Genomic DNA, 15,428 nt, shown 5'->3' on the forward strand with positions numbered 1-15,428 from the left:
TGTTATATTCCACAATAATGATGCATCATCAAAACTGCATTAAAGATCAAAACAGTTATTAATAAGCTTAAAAATTCTGCTCATATGACATACATAAAAAATAATTTTGGGGTTTTATGGCCTGTTATGAACAGGACAATTTTCAGTAATACAGTATTTTGCAATAGAAAAAAAAATGGATAGCCTGTTCATGGTGCTTTTTTCTTCATATCAGTGAGACGTCCAAATTTCACTTTATGAGCAACATTCAACGCATTCTTGCCACTACTGGGACTACAGACTCTAAAAAATTCCTATAGAGACTATAAATTCCAGTATGCTGCACTTCATCTTCATCTTGCTTTACCTGTCTATATCCATAGCTGCTCGGTTCAGGACAGAGAATTTCACAATGTGCTTTGCTCTCTACATGGATGTTTTTACAAAAGGCAGGGCAGCAATACTATTTTTATGAAGACTTTGTTGTGACACTTATGATCCTAACAGGCTGCAAATGCTGCTTCAGGTGAAGGAGACTTAACTTTCATTTTTCTAATGATGAGTTACTGAGGCAGTAAGTGTGGTTTTTGCATCCATCTTGTCCATAGCACACACACTCGCAGATTACATACTAAGGATACATTTCAGTGAAAAGATTTTTTCACCCTAGTTCTTGCACATAAAATCTTATACTAATAACTTCAGCAGAAACTGTTGAACAGTCAGTGTTATAGAGGTACTCTTCATTTTAATATATCTGAAGTACTGGTTAATCAATAGGATGCCAGCAGATGGTGATGAAGAATATGCAGAATAGCTCCTGTGTTTTGTAACACCAGTATAAACTTACACATTGTGGACTTGAAGTGGTTTCCTGGGTGCAGTGCTCTACATCAGCTCTTAACAAAAGGCAAGTATTAAAGTGAGTGCCGCTTATCTGAATGCTATATAACCTGTAATTAATGATATCAACTGCTGGCATTTAATCTAGAAAAAAAGATGTGCTGAGGCATTGCAGCTGTATACTTGATAGAAAGTCAGTAATTTGCTGACAGTGAGTAAGATTTTCTTTCCAGCAAGGAATCCAGAAAACAGGCTAAGAGATCTATGCTAACAATAGCTGTGGACTTCAAGAAAACCATGCAAGCTGGCAAAAAAAGTTGGTTAGACTGCCCCTTGGCTTGCAATGTTTCGTTACAAAAAAAAAAGTCAGCTGAGTGACTGAAGCAGAAACAGAATCACCTTTACTCTTTTTTAATGAGTCAATAGTGTTTGCATTAGGTTGTATTCACAGCACATACTGATTTGTGCACAGTCTTTTCAAGTTCAATTCCTACCTTGATTTTGACACAAAAACTAAAAAAGTCTTCACACAGGATGTAGTAATTTCAAATAATATTGTTTCTGTTTTAAAATCCAATTCTATTTAACCATAACTTCTCCATGTTTTATCCAAAATATGATAGAAAATAATATTTTGTATAGGAAAGCTTTTTTTTTCAACAGTGAAAGAAAAAAAGAATCTTAGGATTACTTGGGAGTCCAGCTCGCCCTTCCTAGCTGGTATGAAGAGCTGCTTGTTTCAATAGTGTCTTTGAGACTGCTTGTGTAACTGCCCAAGAACAGTTAACAAGACCAGTGGTATAGTTTCTTCGGGTGCCATAGCTCAGGAGTCCAAGATTTAGTGAATTCCTGAGCTTTGTCACCAGGCAGCTATGGCCCCGCGACTCCTGCCTTCAGCTCATCTTGGTGCTTGCTTGGGTTCCTGCCTGCCCACCAGTGCTGTACTCAGGTCTGCGAGACCAAGAATTACAAGGCAGAGAGAAGGAGCTACGGAAGAGTAGAAATAACTTATCACTTCTCCCTTTTTCAACACCACTTCTTCGAGCAGCAGCAATGAGGGGAGGGAACTGGAGATCTGTTGTTTTCTCATTACCTTCACGTTCTTGTCATTTCCTCTTAGGAGCTGTCATGCCCTGATCGTCATGGGACAGATGGTGGACATGGCATGGCTAAGCAGGCAGGGTGGAGGCAGAAGAAGACAAGGCTGATAACATAAGGAGTGATATTCTGTGTGTTCATTAGAGGGGCTAAAATAGTTGCTTAATATTGGTTCCCTAATCATGGTGCTGTTTATGGAAACTGCCCACATGCTTGTGATTTTGCTGCTTCCATCCACCACCACTAAGGAAAATGACATACTTTTTCTATTTTTGTAGCTGGCTTTTACACAGAGGAACAGAAAAACAGCAAAAGAAAAATACAGTTCCTGGCTAAATTACAATGGGTCAGCTGCAGCATCATGTGTCTACTGCAATGGTTGAATTGGTAGTGAAAAGTCCTGATCTTCCCTTTCTTAGTCATATTATAAAGGTGAACTTACAAAAATGAAGTTGAATAGCTTCAAAGACCTTTAAACACCTAGTGATTTATTAAGAACCACATTAAAAGTGAACAAATTTCAAGTATCTATATCACACAGTGGCAATGACCATACAAGAACAGATCAAAGATCTATGTAAGCCATTTTCTTGCCTTTAACAGTGGCAAATAGCAGATGTCTAAGGAAGAGTATAAAGGGGCATGCACATACTGATACTAGTTTTGGAATTCTTGCCCAGCCTTTAGCACTTTTTTGCCAAAGGAATACCTTAAGCAAAAACAAGACCTTTCCACGAACAGTCCTATACTGATGTTTCTTTCATTCATTAGTCTATTTACCTTTTCAACTTGTCTGCTTTCAGCAGCAAGAAGTTCTGCAACCTGACTTCCTGTAGAAAAAGTATCTCCTAGTATTCATTCTGAATCTGCCACTATTTGATGTCCTTTAGTTATTTTACAAGAAGCACAAGTGAATAGATTAATCGTTCCCACATCACATTCTCCAATCCACTCCTGATTTTAAAATCTTCTATTACAAATAAGTGCAGTTGACTTTTTCATACTGAAATATCTTGCTTTGTTTAATCATTCTTCATATAGAAATGCTACCCTGCTTTTGACTACCTCCAAATTTTTTCTCTGTACATAACTATCTGTTCATTCCCATTGTCACTGTTAATTGTATCTGAATAAATTTGATAGTCCTATGATCGTGTTCATGAATATAAATACTAACATTGTCCTATTATGTTCTTGGTATAAGCACATAGGAAATACTTATACCCAAGCAAAAAAAAAGTCTTCATTTGAATTTTAAACTCTTCTCTTATAAATTAATGATTTTTTTTAGACTTTATTACTTTATAAAGTGCTATCATCATATCTAACTTAGTCCTGAAATTTGTCAGTCTTAAGGATCACAACTGTTCTCCTAAATGCAACCTTTTTAAAAAAGTCTACTGTTTAAATTTCTGTACGTTGTTTGATGGTGTCATATGAGTTCTTCAGGTGAGTTCTGAAGTGTTCTGTTTAATAAAAACATCATTGCAGCTGGCCTTTAGTAGTATTTTTCATCTTTCGTACGTGCTTCATTACAATAAAAGGAAAGACATAGTGAATAATCCCATGGAATGCAATGAAAATCTGTTCATCAAGAGAAGCACTTTATATTCTTAATATATTTTTAATCTAAGGAATTAGCCAATGGGTCCTGGAATTACTCCTTTTTGAAAAGGATCAGTTTTTTCCAAAATATTGTCTCACTTAGGATTTCCTTTCACCTACAGCAGGGTGTATGTTTAACCTGATTTTTGAAACCATACATTCCACTTTGTCATGACTTACTGAAATAATGTGTAGCTTCTGATATAGCGAATGTCATAAAATGCATAGTTTCCAATTTTTTAAATTGATGGGTTACAAAATGCAAATCTTACCTGTTGCGCATCTTCCCATTTCTCTTTGTTTTCTTCATCCAAGAGGTTACTAATAATTTGAAAGAAGTTCTGAAAAATCAGTTAAATAAAAGACAAAGTAAAATGACTTTCAATGACATAAACAGTTATATCCTTAAGTTGACATAAAGAAAGTTTTCCATTCTCTATTACAGATGCAGTTCTTCAGCCTATTTTCTGCCAGTGGAAGAGATGAGGTAACAAAAAAACTGTATTAAACTGATAAAAGAGCACATATATTTTATAGTTAATTGTTCATTTCTGGTCATATAATCAGGTTCCATACTACTGCTTTGTATAAAATAAAAACTGTTTTAAACTTGCTAAACTTTTAAATGAGACAGCGTTCTATTTTCAAATTGTTCTCATTCCAGAAACTAGACAACTATATGTTTTGCAAATAAACAAAGTACATTAAGAAAACACTAGGCTCAGGGTCACTAATTTCTATTCAAAACATAAAAATGATCTTTAATGACCATAAATAGGGCATACAATGGTATTTCATTGATAAATGCTATGTGAAACCAGGTCCATCTGATTTTTAAAAAGTTAGATTTGCTCTGTCTTTTTAGTAATTTCAACAGAAAAAGAATAATTAATTTCAGTTTCTTTGACCTTAAACTGTTAATTTATTTATCTGATTCTCCTATGCACTTAACTATAAGGAAAAAAACCAAATAAAAGCCAGGGCATTTAGCTTTTAAATCATGCATTTTAAAAATCACTTTCTTCCATGTGTTTGTGGAGAACTTTCCTTTCTAATTTTGTCTGCTCTCTCTACCAATTTGTATTCCTAACTTCATCTTTGAAAGCTAAGAATTTGTACAGAGTCTATTCTTCTCAGCCCTGTATCACTTCTTGTGCAGAATGTCAATTTTTTCTACAGCCTGTCAATTATAATTTATCTGTTCCTTCATAAAAGATACATGTGGTTTCCACTGACCTTAGCTGAAGAGTGCAATTAAGATCCTCGCAACCTCTGAAAAAACTTTAAGTTTTTTACCAACTATAGGACCCTACTGGAACTCAGATTAATGGTAATTCCCTCACCTGCACTTACTTTTTAGCCATTTTGGGGGAATAAATAGGGATTAAATAAGGTTTAAGTATGGAGTAACTTTAACTCACTATTTAATGAAAGTGCAAAGCATTTGACTGCACCACGACTGAAAGGAGAGCAGAAATAACCTCCAACCTTAGTGTACTATGGATACTGTGGTTGTGCTTGAAAAGACATTAATTTCAAAATATGAGATATTGCAGACATTTTAGGTGTCTCACAACCATATAAGTAAAACACTGTAGGATACAAATTCAAATAAAACTTGTGAGAACTATTTTCACATGAAAACTATTTTTACATAAAAACATTTTTACCAGTTTAATCTAGTCCTAACACTAACTACTTGACAAGTGAGAGGATCCATCTTTGCCTCATCATTAGGAAGTTAATTATGCTAACCATAAAATTTACATGGATAAAAATTGCTTTAACTTGGGAAATCTAATATAGAGGTGACTGACACTTTGGTGAACTTGGGCAAAATAATCCTGCACATTAATGAGGGCACAATTCTTCTCCCACTGAAGTCAGTAGCAAAATATCCATAAGCTTCAGTAACACAAAATTTCGTTAAAAGAAAGGAAATGGCTCAGCAAGCTCCTGTAAAAATGACAAGTATGTATTGGGACGGGATGATGGGGATTAAAAACAGGACATAAAAGAAAAATGTTCTCATGGTTTGATCCAATTTGCAGTGATACAGATGGGAAATTTCCAGTCTAGTTGAAGATAAGAAGAGGAAAATGCAGCTACATATTGCTTATATACCAAGAATACATTTCATCTCTTTTAGGTATTCAGTAGCAAAATAAAACATACTGAAAAGAGTTATGTTTAGTATTCATTACAAAGGATTTGCCAGTTTAACCAGGTTGGGAAATCACAATTGTGTAAATGCAACCTCAGCTAGGAAAAATGTACAGCTTTATTGGTCCCCTAAGTAAAATAAACTATACTGGCCAAAGCAGTTTCATGGCACTATAACCACATCTACTCTAGGATATTATGATTTTGGCAAAGAGTTCTACTAGGTAGAGTTGGCCTTAGGGGGATTTTGCCTGAGGAAAACACTTTTAAAGTATGATGGTTCTGCACTCTTCCAGTGTAATACCGTGGAGATGCAGTGGACAGAAATTTTAGCTAACTTTAACTCGTTAGGGTGCCAGCAGTAATCTAACTGCAGCAGCACGGAGCTCAGTGTGGGATAATTTTCATACTAACGAGCTGGTTCAAAGCTAGTTTTGCAGTACATTGCAGCCACTGATTCCCCTGCAGAAACAGCCTAAGCCTTAATTGCAAAAGTATCCATGTCCATGTAATGTGATCTACCTAAGAGTAGGCTAGATTGTCTGAAAATCACTCAGGAGGTATAAATGCTTCTTGCAGATTACATGGCTTTGCTAATAATGTTATGTGTTCATTAAACCTTATGTTTATTTTAGTTACATGAAAGCATTAACATGACCAAAAATTAATAGAAATATATGTGAAAAAGCTTATAAATACTCCTAGACTCAAGCACAAACAAAAGATGAGCAATAACTGATTTAATATGTACTTAGTACTTGCTAATAAACCCTAAATGATGTAGATGAACCTAGGGCCAAGAATATCTTGCTTCTTGAGATCTTTTTTTTCCCTATTTCTATCTCTGGTTGATGTCATATTTATGGTAGCAGTGGAGGCTGAGATGCATGAAGGTTTTTCAGTCAGCAATACCGCTGCTTTGTGAATTAAACAGAGAGATGACTAAATGGCTTTGCTGCTTCAATAATGAATAGATATGAGATGCACTCCAAAAATGTGACAGGGGGATAGGGGTTAAAAAGTCTTTCACCTACTTTGACTATTCTCCTTGTTCATTGCATTAATGCTGCAAGAAACAACATTGCCCTTTAGTAAAATGATTGACAGGTATGAAGGCTAAATTTTAGAAGCATTATGGATGTGATCCGATGGTATTACTGCAGTAAACACTGGACCTCCTTGTAGAATCAAGCTCCTTCCTTTCATGGCAGAGCTTACATATTACTGAACTGGCCACTATAGAAAATGTTGTGACAGCCAGAGCCAAATTTTGAAATCCTTTATTTTTGCCCAGGCTTTTCTGAGGATAATGCCAGTTACAGTCAGGAATGGACAATTATGTTTTCCTAATTTAATTTCCTTCCTTTCAGTCTTTTTCTTCTGCAATACAATGGCTGCAGTTGTCTGTTCCAGTCCAAGTTCTTTGACCCTCTCTGCAGGAATAAAGCTGTCATAAATCCTTTTATACAGCTAGAGAAGAATCCCTCCCTAGGAGGAATTAATGGATAGCCCTAAGTCACCTCCACTTTCGGACTTCAGCATAGGGAATGTGTGTGGGAGGGGGAAGGTGGGGGGAAAAAAGCTTTGGGCAATCCTGTTAATCCCTGACTGACAGCAATGGTCCCTGTGGCTAATATAAATGGGATTATACTGCTCAAACTTCTTTGGGGAGAAACCTTGTTTCCTGTTGGTCACTGGATCAGGGGATTGCACAACTCGCTTTGCCGTCTGTCCTGAAAGGTAGCTCCTTTCCTGCCATCCTCTCCTTAGAAGGTACTTCAAGCACTCTTAGACCAGTTCTGGAAAGTGTCCCAAAATGTTCCTTACATTATGCTTACTTAAAATTTTAATTATCTTACAGGTACAATCCTTCTTACACAATTAATAGCACAGTGGCCATCTCATAGCCTCAGTGTACCTACACAGTGTATTTTAAAGGAATTCCCATATTAAGAGAAAGACCTTGCTTGTAGAATAATTACACGACTCTTGTCTTCTGCTATTTCTACTACTGTACTGCTGTTTTCAGTCACTGATGCACGGTACCTTCCATATTAGCTGCCTCAAACATGGTTATTTTTCTTCCTGACACTGTATATGCAATATATGCATAAATATTGTTGCAAAAAAGGTTAAAATATGCAAAAAGAAAAACAGTGATATAATAAATAACTTGGCACTAGACATACATACTTTAGAGGCTTTGTCCTGCTCTCGGTCTGCCTAAACAAGTGGCATTTTCTATGCATCATATCAGGTAGTGGCATCTTCATTTTGAGTAATTAGCCTGAAATTTTCAAATTTGATCTCACTTTTCTGTTCATTCTTTTTGTTATGGAGTGTCTGAATCACATCTTTTGCACTATTCATGAATATTAATAGTGGATATAAGCCAGAGATTGTAGACAGTAGAGGAACTATCCAGATGGATGGAATGTATAAGAAACAAATATACTCAGATATACATGCTTTTCCTTTCTCAGTTTTAATGGAGGTGGATGTGTTGGTTTTGTATGGACCTTTAAAAACACTATTACCCATAATTCATAATCTACTTTTCTGACATCATGTGAAATGATAAATTATGACTTTCAGAGATTTTAAACCTCACTCACGCTTTTCTGAGAAATTGTTTAAAACAAAAACCCAACACCTAAGAAATTCTACTGTTTATCTAGTGCAAAAAATAGAATGGAATTAGAGCACCACACAGAGCTTCCTCATAAAGAAGAATCTTGGTATTCTTCTGCAAATTAATTTCATTTTCACTTTTTTGTCACTTACTTTGATGATGGACTAGAAAATATGAAAATATGTGATAGTGAAAATAAAAATTAAATACAATCCTCCAGAGTATGGTAGCATATGACATTTGTTTACATATGGGGAAATCCTGGTTTCTCAGAAATTGATAGTAAAATTTAAACTGATGTTACTGAGCCGGGATTTCATTTTATATCATCAGAAGTCAGTAACAGGAGCATTGCTTAATATATCCCCTGTGCAAAACATACACTTCATTCTGATTTTATATACTTTCCTGAACACTATGCATTGGGGTTTGGATTTTACCTTAGCTTGCAATTTGTTAAACTTTTTTTTTTTTTGAGTTTCAGTGCCTTTTTTTCAGCAGGGTTTAGGAGCTCTTGGTATTTAGGCATCTAAATCCCAAAATACAGTTATTTCTTTGGCTTGAGAAATCCTTCCTTATTTCCTTCGCAATAGGGTTTACCAATTTTTGCCTTTTCTCATTTCTTCACTTCAAAATGATTAATCAAAAATTATTTTAAAAAATACTAACCATTTTTGCAAGTTCTGCCATATACTATTATGTATTTTGGAAACAGCTCTACATTGCTGAAGGGAACAGATCTTTTGGCACTGTCATTAGTGGGAAAAGAATCAAATTCTTTCTAATGTATGTAAAGTGCAAATGACCTGATCTGCTAAGCCCATGAATAAAATCAGTTTCTCAAGGCTGGTTTTACCACAGATTTGTGTAGTGCCTGTGAAGCATGAAGAAGTTACATTGGGCTGTCAGACTGTTGAATGCATGAAAAAATTTCAGTAAATAACACCCTGTTTAATAGTAAAACTTACTGAAAGTAGGAGAAGATATTGACTCTTATGCAACTAAAAAACAAAAGGATTGTCCAGCCAAAATGCTTTTTGAAAAGCACTGTTCAAAAAAATTACTTTCAGCTGGCTACAGGCCAACACAAGAAACATTGGTTTTATATGGAAGTTCATTTTTCTTTGTGCACAGAAAAACAAGAAAACTGAAAATATAATAGCAAGCTCTTGAAAACTTAACTCTGGAAAAATTGTCTTTTCCAAGATACCTCCATTTATCTGCATGCATATATTCTAAAATGTGTTTATAATCTATGCTTGCCTTTATACAAACAAATACGTACATATGACCTGCATTAATAACTTCATTATTAATTTATGAATTATCATGAAACTCTATTTTTCATAAATAATATATACATCTACCTTCTTAGTATTCTTTTTCAGTACATCTACAGTCTTTGAAAAGTGTCTAAAATTCTCAGATATAGATGAAACCAATATCCTGATCTGGAAGTCCTGTGAAATATTTATTTTAATGAACATTACACAATGAGTTGTGCAGCCCGTTATGTGGAAATAATTATAGTGGGTTTATTTCTGATAATATTTTAATTGGCCTCTTGCACAAAAAGAGTTAATCTAACACGTGAAATAGAAAATTTATATCAAACTTACTATCCATCACTCCTGTGCACTTTTAATGAGTTTTATTTATTTGAACTGAAGAAGCAATGCCAGAATTACATAACTAAACTGTGGATAGATTTTTGAACTGAAATGAACTAGAACAAACAACACTAGTGAATTGCTTAGTGCAAAAAACCACCAACACATCCCTATCAATCAAACCAAACCATGAAAGAGAAAGATCCTGAAAATTTTACAAAGAAAGGATTTTACATTTTTTACTTGCTGCTTTGTTTTGGATACGTGTCTCATTAAATGTAGCTGAGTCTTCTCCTATTTTACACTTGTATCTTAGTTTTGTGTGAACAATGTTTATGTCTATCATTCAGAAGATTTAGTTTCCTCAGTGGGTAAAACAGGTGACATGCAGTACACTGACATAAACTCCATCAACTGAAACATTATCCTTACAATGTTCTCTTACCTGCACCCCGTCAGATGCAGGGATATAACTTGCTCTTTTAAATGTGTCTGTAACATTTCTGAGAATTTCCACAGAAATAAGAAGGTCCCCTGCATAGAAGTTTTTCCTCTGAGTTAAATCCAATAGTGTCTTGGTTACTTGGGACATGCCATCACCAGCCAACATCCTCTGTCCCTTGGCGAGGTGCTCTTTAATCTGTACCAGAAGAACAAAATGAGTATCAGAACCTACTTTACTGAGAAAAAGGTATGAAAATTCTAAACACAGGCAAAAATGTTAAATATTAAAGCTGTTATAATATTAAATATTAAAGCCATTATAACAAAGTTCATCCTGTTAAAGAGAAGACAAAATAGTAGACTATGATGACAGAATTACTATGTTTATCAGGGAATCATGGATTTTATACTGAAGGATTCTGAAGTTGTCATGTTTCACCCATTTTCTTCTCTTTGGGCACCAATAATTTCTCAACGTCCATGTTCTGAAAGGAACTCCGTGGGCTGGACTGCGGCTTTAATCTACTGCCATGAGGTAGCAAAGTACTGGTCTTCCTTAGAGGAACTGCTGTACAACCACTGTTGCCACTCATTAAACAACTAAGAGCTCTGAAAGGAGTAAATGCTAAGGTAGTCCTTGTTATAATCTAGTTTACTATGGGGAAGTACACCCTTCATCTCTGCCAGCCCAGCTTGGCTAGTCAAGACAAGAGTGATGGTTTAGGTGGAAGCTGGTTATGGTGCTCTCTTCTGTAGTACTAACAACACAAGGGTGCTAATTTGGAACAGTCAATTTTTTCAGGAAATGCAAATTGAATTATGAATTTCTCCTGCGTATCAGCCAAGGGAGCATGCTTTGGTGGTAGCTCTCCCAGTAGATCTGTACAGGGCCAGTGATAAAGGTAATCCAAAATGCATATGCTGGTAGAATAAACCTCCTGATAAGAAGCTGAACTTGTGGATCTGACTAATTCTTAAAGCTGAGTCAGCTTCCCAGGAAAATGCATAGCGTATCACAGAGATGTCACAAGGCCACCCAAGGCTGAAAAAGAGTGCATGGTTTCAACAACCTATTTTTAAATATGCATATGAATTTATGTGTACAAACGCAAGTTCTTCCAAATTGAAGCTAAATTAAAGAAAACATAAATGACCTGAGACAGACCTCACTCCAAGCAGAAGGGCTGAAGAGAAAATTCTGTGCAACTGGCAACCAAAATGCTGACACCACCTCTGTAAATGTATCTTCAATTGCTTTTTAACTTGGCCTTATTACTGACATAGAGAGGGAAGGATGACTAATGTAACATAATTTGGTGGTGAAGTAGAATCAAGAGTGTAAAGATACCTTTTGTCACTTCCACCTCTCCCCAGCCACTTTGTGTGGATGTGTGGGGCTTCATTTAAAATAACAAACAAACAAACCCAAATAAAAGGATAGAATACGTAATAAAAATAGTACAGTTATCAAAAGGTTCAAAATCACTTTCATGAAAGCAATTTAAAAAGTTAAATCATCCTCTGACATAGACGACCTAAATACTTTTTTTTCATGCTGTTGGATCATACTTTGGTTACATTCTCAACCGGTCTTGAGATAGATAGACTAGATATACGTAACACAAACCAGGGTTGGGTACAGTGGCTGCTTCAAGTTATGTCTATGGTTTTAAGTTGTCTTTGTAGCAGCTGAAGACTATCATGGACCAAAACAGGCTTGCCCAAGCCCTAGAAATACTTAACACTTGGGAGAACACCTGCTTGCTGCAGCATGGACAGGGAACGAATCTACTCTATACCACAAGTATGCAGGTACAAGCATAACTGTACAATCAAATATTTTCAACAACAATTTCAGTGAGGAGAACTGAGGCAGTTAATTGTTTTTTTTTTAACAAATATTTCAGCGGAAATACCACCCTCAGTCTTCAGAATACTGTAATAAGTAATTAGGCAAGAAGCTTGCTTGCAGAAATCCTTTTGTGCAGTTCCTATTCATTTTAGAAGGAGGCTTTGAAAGTAATCTTGTACGAAAATAATAGTGGAGAAAAAGGTGTGAGAATAGAAGAAAAATTCATTTGAGTAAATTCAGTGATCTGATATTGTATACATAACATTATGAACTACTTTCTTTGGAACAAGCAAAAGCATACAAGAACTTGATTTGTGATTTTTCCTGTGAAATGTTGCCATTTGCCTCATCTGCTCACAAGCTGTGTCTGGGTACCAAATTAAAAGAGCATCAGCTAGCACCGTAACACAGAATAGTAGAACTTTTGCTGGAACTAGTCCAGCTGTTCATTGACCCCAGAGCGTATTTCCAGATTTTGAGGATTAACAAAGTTCAGTGTGTCTTTAGTCAAGCCCAAAAGACAACATAAAAGACAGTCCATAAAGCTGAACTCCCAAATCTCACAGGTGCCTTAGGATGTACTGTGGGAAAGGCATCACACAACTCGAAGGCAGAGCTTAAGAGAGAACAAAGAGGTTCTTTTCATTCCAGTAACAACAGTAAAGTGATCAGTCCTCATAAAAACTCTACTGTGCTCTTATGCTTGTATAAAACACTGGTAGGAAAGCTATCAAACTATTTAGCATGTTATCTGATATTGCATTATTTTGCTTCCTTTTGCTACATCTCTATGTTCACCCCCCTATTTTTTTCCCCACATTCCTGCTAGACTTTAAACTCACATTTTAAAGACGGCAGGGGCCAATTTGTTGTTGGTTTTGGACCATGCATAGCACACAGAAGTCTTGGCCTCAGCTGCCTTTGGAATGCAAATAATAATTTAAAATGATCCTAGTTTTGACTCTTTTAGGCTTTTGAGCAAGTAAAGCTCCGTTTTCAGTGAAAAAATTTACAGATCTCTAGCAGGAGAAGTGGTAGCTTGTCCTGGTTTTGGCTGGGATAGAGTTAATATTCTTTCTAGTAGCTGGTATAGTGCTATGTTTTGGATTCAGTATGAGAAGAATGTTGATAACACACTGATGTTTTCAAGTAGTGTTTAGACTAAGTCAAGGATTTTTCGGCTTCTCATGCCCAGCCAGCGAGAAGACTGGAAGGGCACATGGAGTTGGGAGGGGACACAGCCAGGGCAGCTGACCCAAACTGGCCAAAGGGGTATTCCATACCATGGGACGTCATGCCCGCCCAGTATATAAACTGGGGGGAGTTTGCCTCGGGGGATCATTGCTTGGGAACTAACTGGGCATTGGTCGGCGAGTAGTGAGCAATTGCATCACTTGGTTTGTATATTCCAATCATTTTATTATTGTCATTTTATTATTATCATTATTAGTTTCTTCCTTTCTGTTCTACTAAACTGTTCTTATCTCAACCCACACATTTTACCTTTTTTTTTCCTGATTCTCTCCCCCATCCCACTGGGTGAGGGGGAGTGAGTGAGCAGCTGTGTGGTGCTTAGTTACTGTCTGGGGTTAAACCACGACAGAGCTGCAGCACACCCTTCAGTGCTTTCAGCAAGACACTTTGATTGCTTTTGGACACTGATAAAAAAGGTCTAGCAAGTGCCCACAACGCCACAGGACTAAATTATTACACTTACTTCAGAAGTAGCCAGGGTTGTGGTGTAGGTGGTTTAAAGTACCTCAGAATTATTGACTCTTAAAATTACAGCTCAGTTTGGAACTGTTTTTTAAAAAATTGCATACCCAGAAAGTTCAGCTTCCCAGCACAAGTACCCTTCCTCCCGTGGGCCACACCACTCCTACACAGCCTGGTGAGCACCTTTTCTTCACTCTCTCAAGCTCCAACCCAGAATTTCCCTCCCCTGACGCTTAGCCACCCCTCCAGGCCCACACTGCCTTGAGTTAGACCAGCAGCATACCCTTAGAAGTAGCATAACAAACCAGAAGGTTGCAATGTGTTTAGGTAAGGAAAGTAGGTGAAAATTAGAGTTAATTAGGAGAACGTTTTGACTATAGACTGGCAAGCAACGTGCAGGGCAGGGTAAGAATTAGCAGCCTCTTTATTATCAGTTTATTACATAATGTATTTTCTTGTTGTAAGACAGCCTACAGCTCCTAAACACAACTTTAAAATCACAGGCCATTCACTCAGCTGATATAAACTGGTACAACACTACTAAAGCCAATGACAATGTCTGGATTAGTATGAGTTGAAGGTAGTGGATTACTTGCACAGCTACCACAAGAATCCTTCAGTGTGAAAATACAGAATATTCTCATCAGTAGTTAGCAGAATGTCTTTTTCACCATGCCGCTTATTTTCTCTGCTATGATCACTGTGATATTATGCACTGTCCAAGAAAGCTATTTTGGTCACCACTGTAGGTCCTTGTAGTTCTCTGTGAAGGTCATTTTTTAGTGGTCTTACAGGCAGGCTCATTAAAAATAAAGTTTATGAGCCGAGAGATAGTGAAATGAAGCAGCTGTTAAAGTGATACTTCAGTTGTCAGCCCAACCTCTAGCCGCCTTCACTATATGGCTGCATACTTGAAAAATTACTGAAATGTTTAACTGGACTTTGACTCAGGGTCCAACTGCCTTTGTCCCTCGATTTATCAGAAAGTATGATATAATAAAAATGACTCTTTACAAAGTCAGAGCTCCTAGGCCTCCGGTATTGCAGTACAAATTTATTACTGCATAATAATTACTGCAAACTTAACAGCTAGACATGGATTAAAAGGACAGAAAACAATGAACCCTCAAGAAACCTATAAAAGATTGAAAAGAATGATTAATTTGAAGAGTAACTACACCATCATCCTTTTTTCATTATTTTTTAAGATGATGTTGGATTCATGGCTAGGTATTACTAATGATGTCATTAATACATTTTATGGTAGTGGGGACTATAAGAACTTGAATTAGGAAGCCTTAGATGGAAGTGAGGAAAGATAGCTTGAAATAAGAATATATCCTGAAATTGCTCATAATCTGCAAACCACTTTGCTTTGCACCTCCACAACCCAACACTAATATTTTTTAAAATATGTGCCATAATGCCTTAAGATGCAGAACAGGAAGGAATATTCACATCACCTGCAATAGCCACTTGAATTACA

General features: G+C 36.4%; 1 protein-coding gene across 2 annotated transcripts in view; it reads right to left on the reverse strand.

Annotated features, from left to right (window-relative positions):
• BAI3 (brain-specific angiogenesis inhibitor 3) overlaps nucleotides 1-15,428 on the reverse strand; it is a 459,839-nt gene that overhangs the window by 223,314 nt on the left and 221,097 nt on the right. For both annotated transcript variants that reach the window (XM_010565796.1, XM_010565795.1), the window contains 2 exons: nucleotides 10,376-10,570; nucleotides 3,798-3,866 (listed from right to left, as the gene is read on the reverse strand). In XM_010565796.1, coding sequence (XP_010564098.1) covers nucleotides 3,798-3,866; nucleotides 10,376-10,570 — 264 coding nt within the window. The remainder of the gene's footprint in view (nucleotides 1-3,797; nucleotides 3,867-10,375; nucleotides 10,571-15,428) is intronic.

The sequence above is a fragment of the Haliaeetus leucocephalus genome, unplaced genomic scaffold (assembly GCF_000737465.1).
Source record: "Haliaeetus leucocephalus isolate CR32 unplaced genomic scaffold, Haliaeetus_leucocephalus-4.0 Scaffold195, whole genome shotgun sequence".
Classification (NCBI taxonomy): Eukaryota; Metazoa; Chordata; class Aves; order Accipitriformes; family Accipitridae; genus Haliaeetus; species Haliaeetus leucocephalus.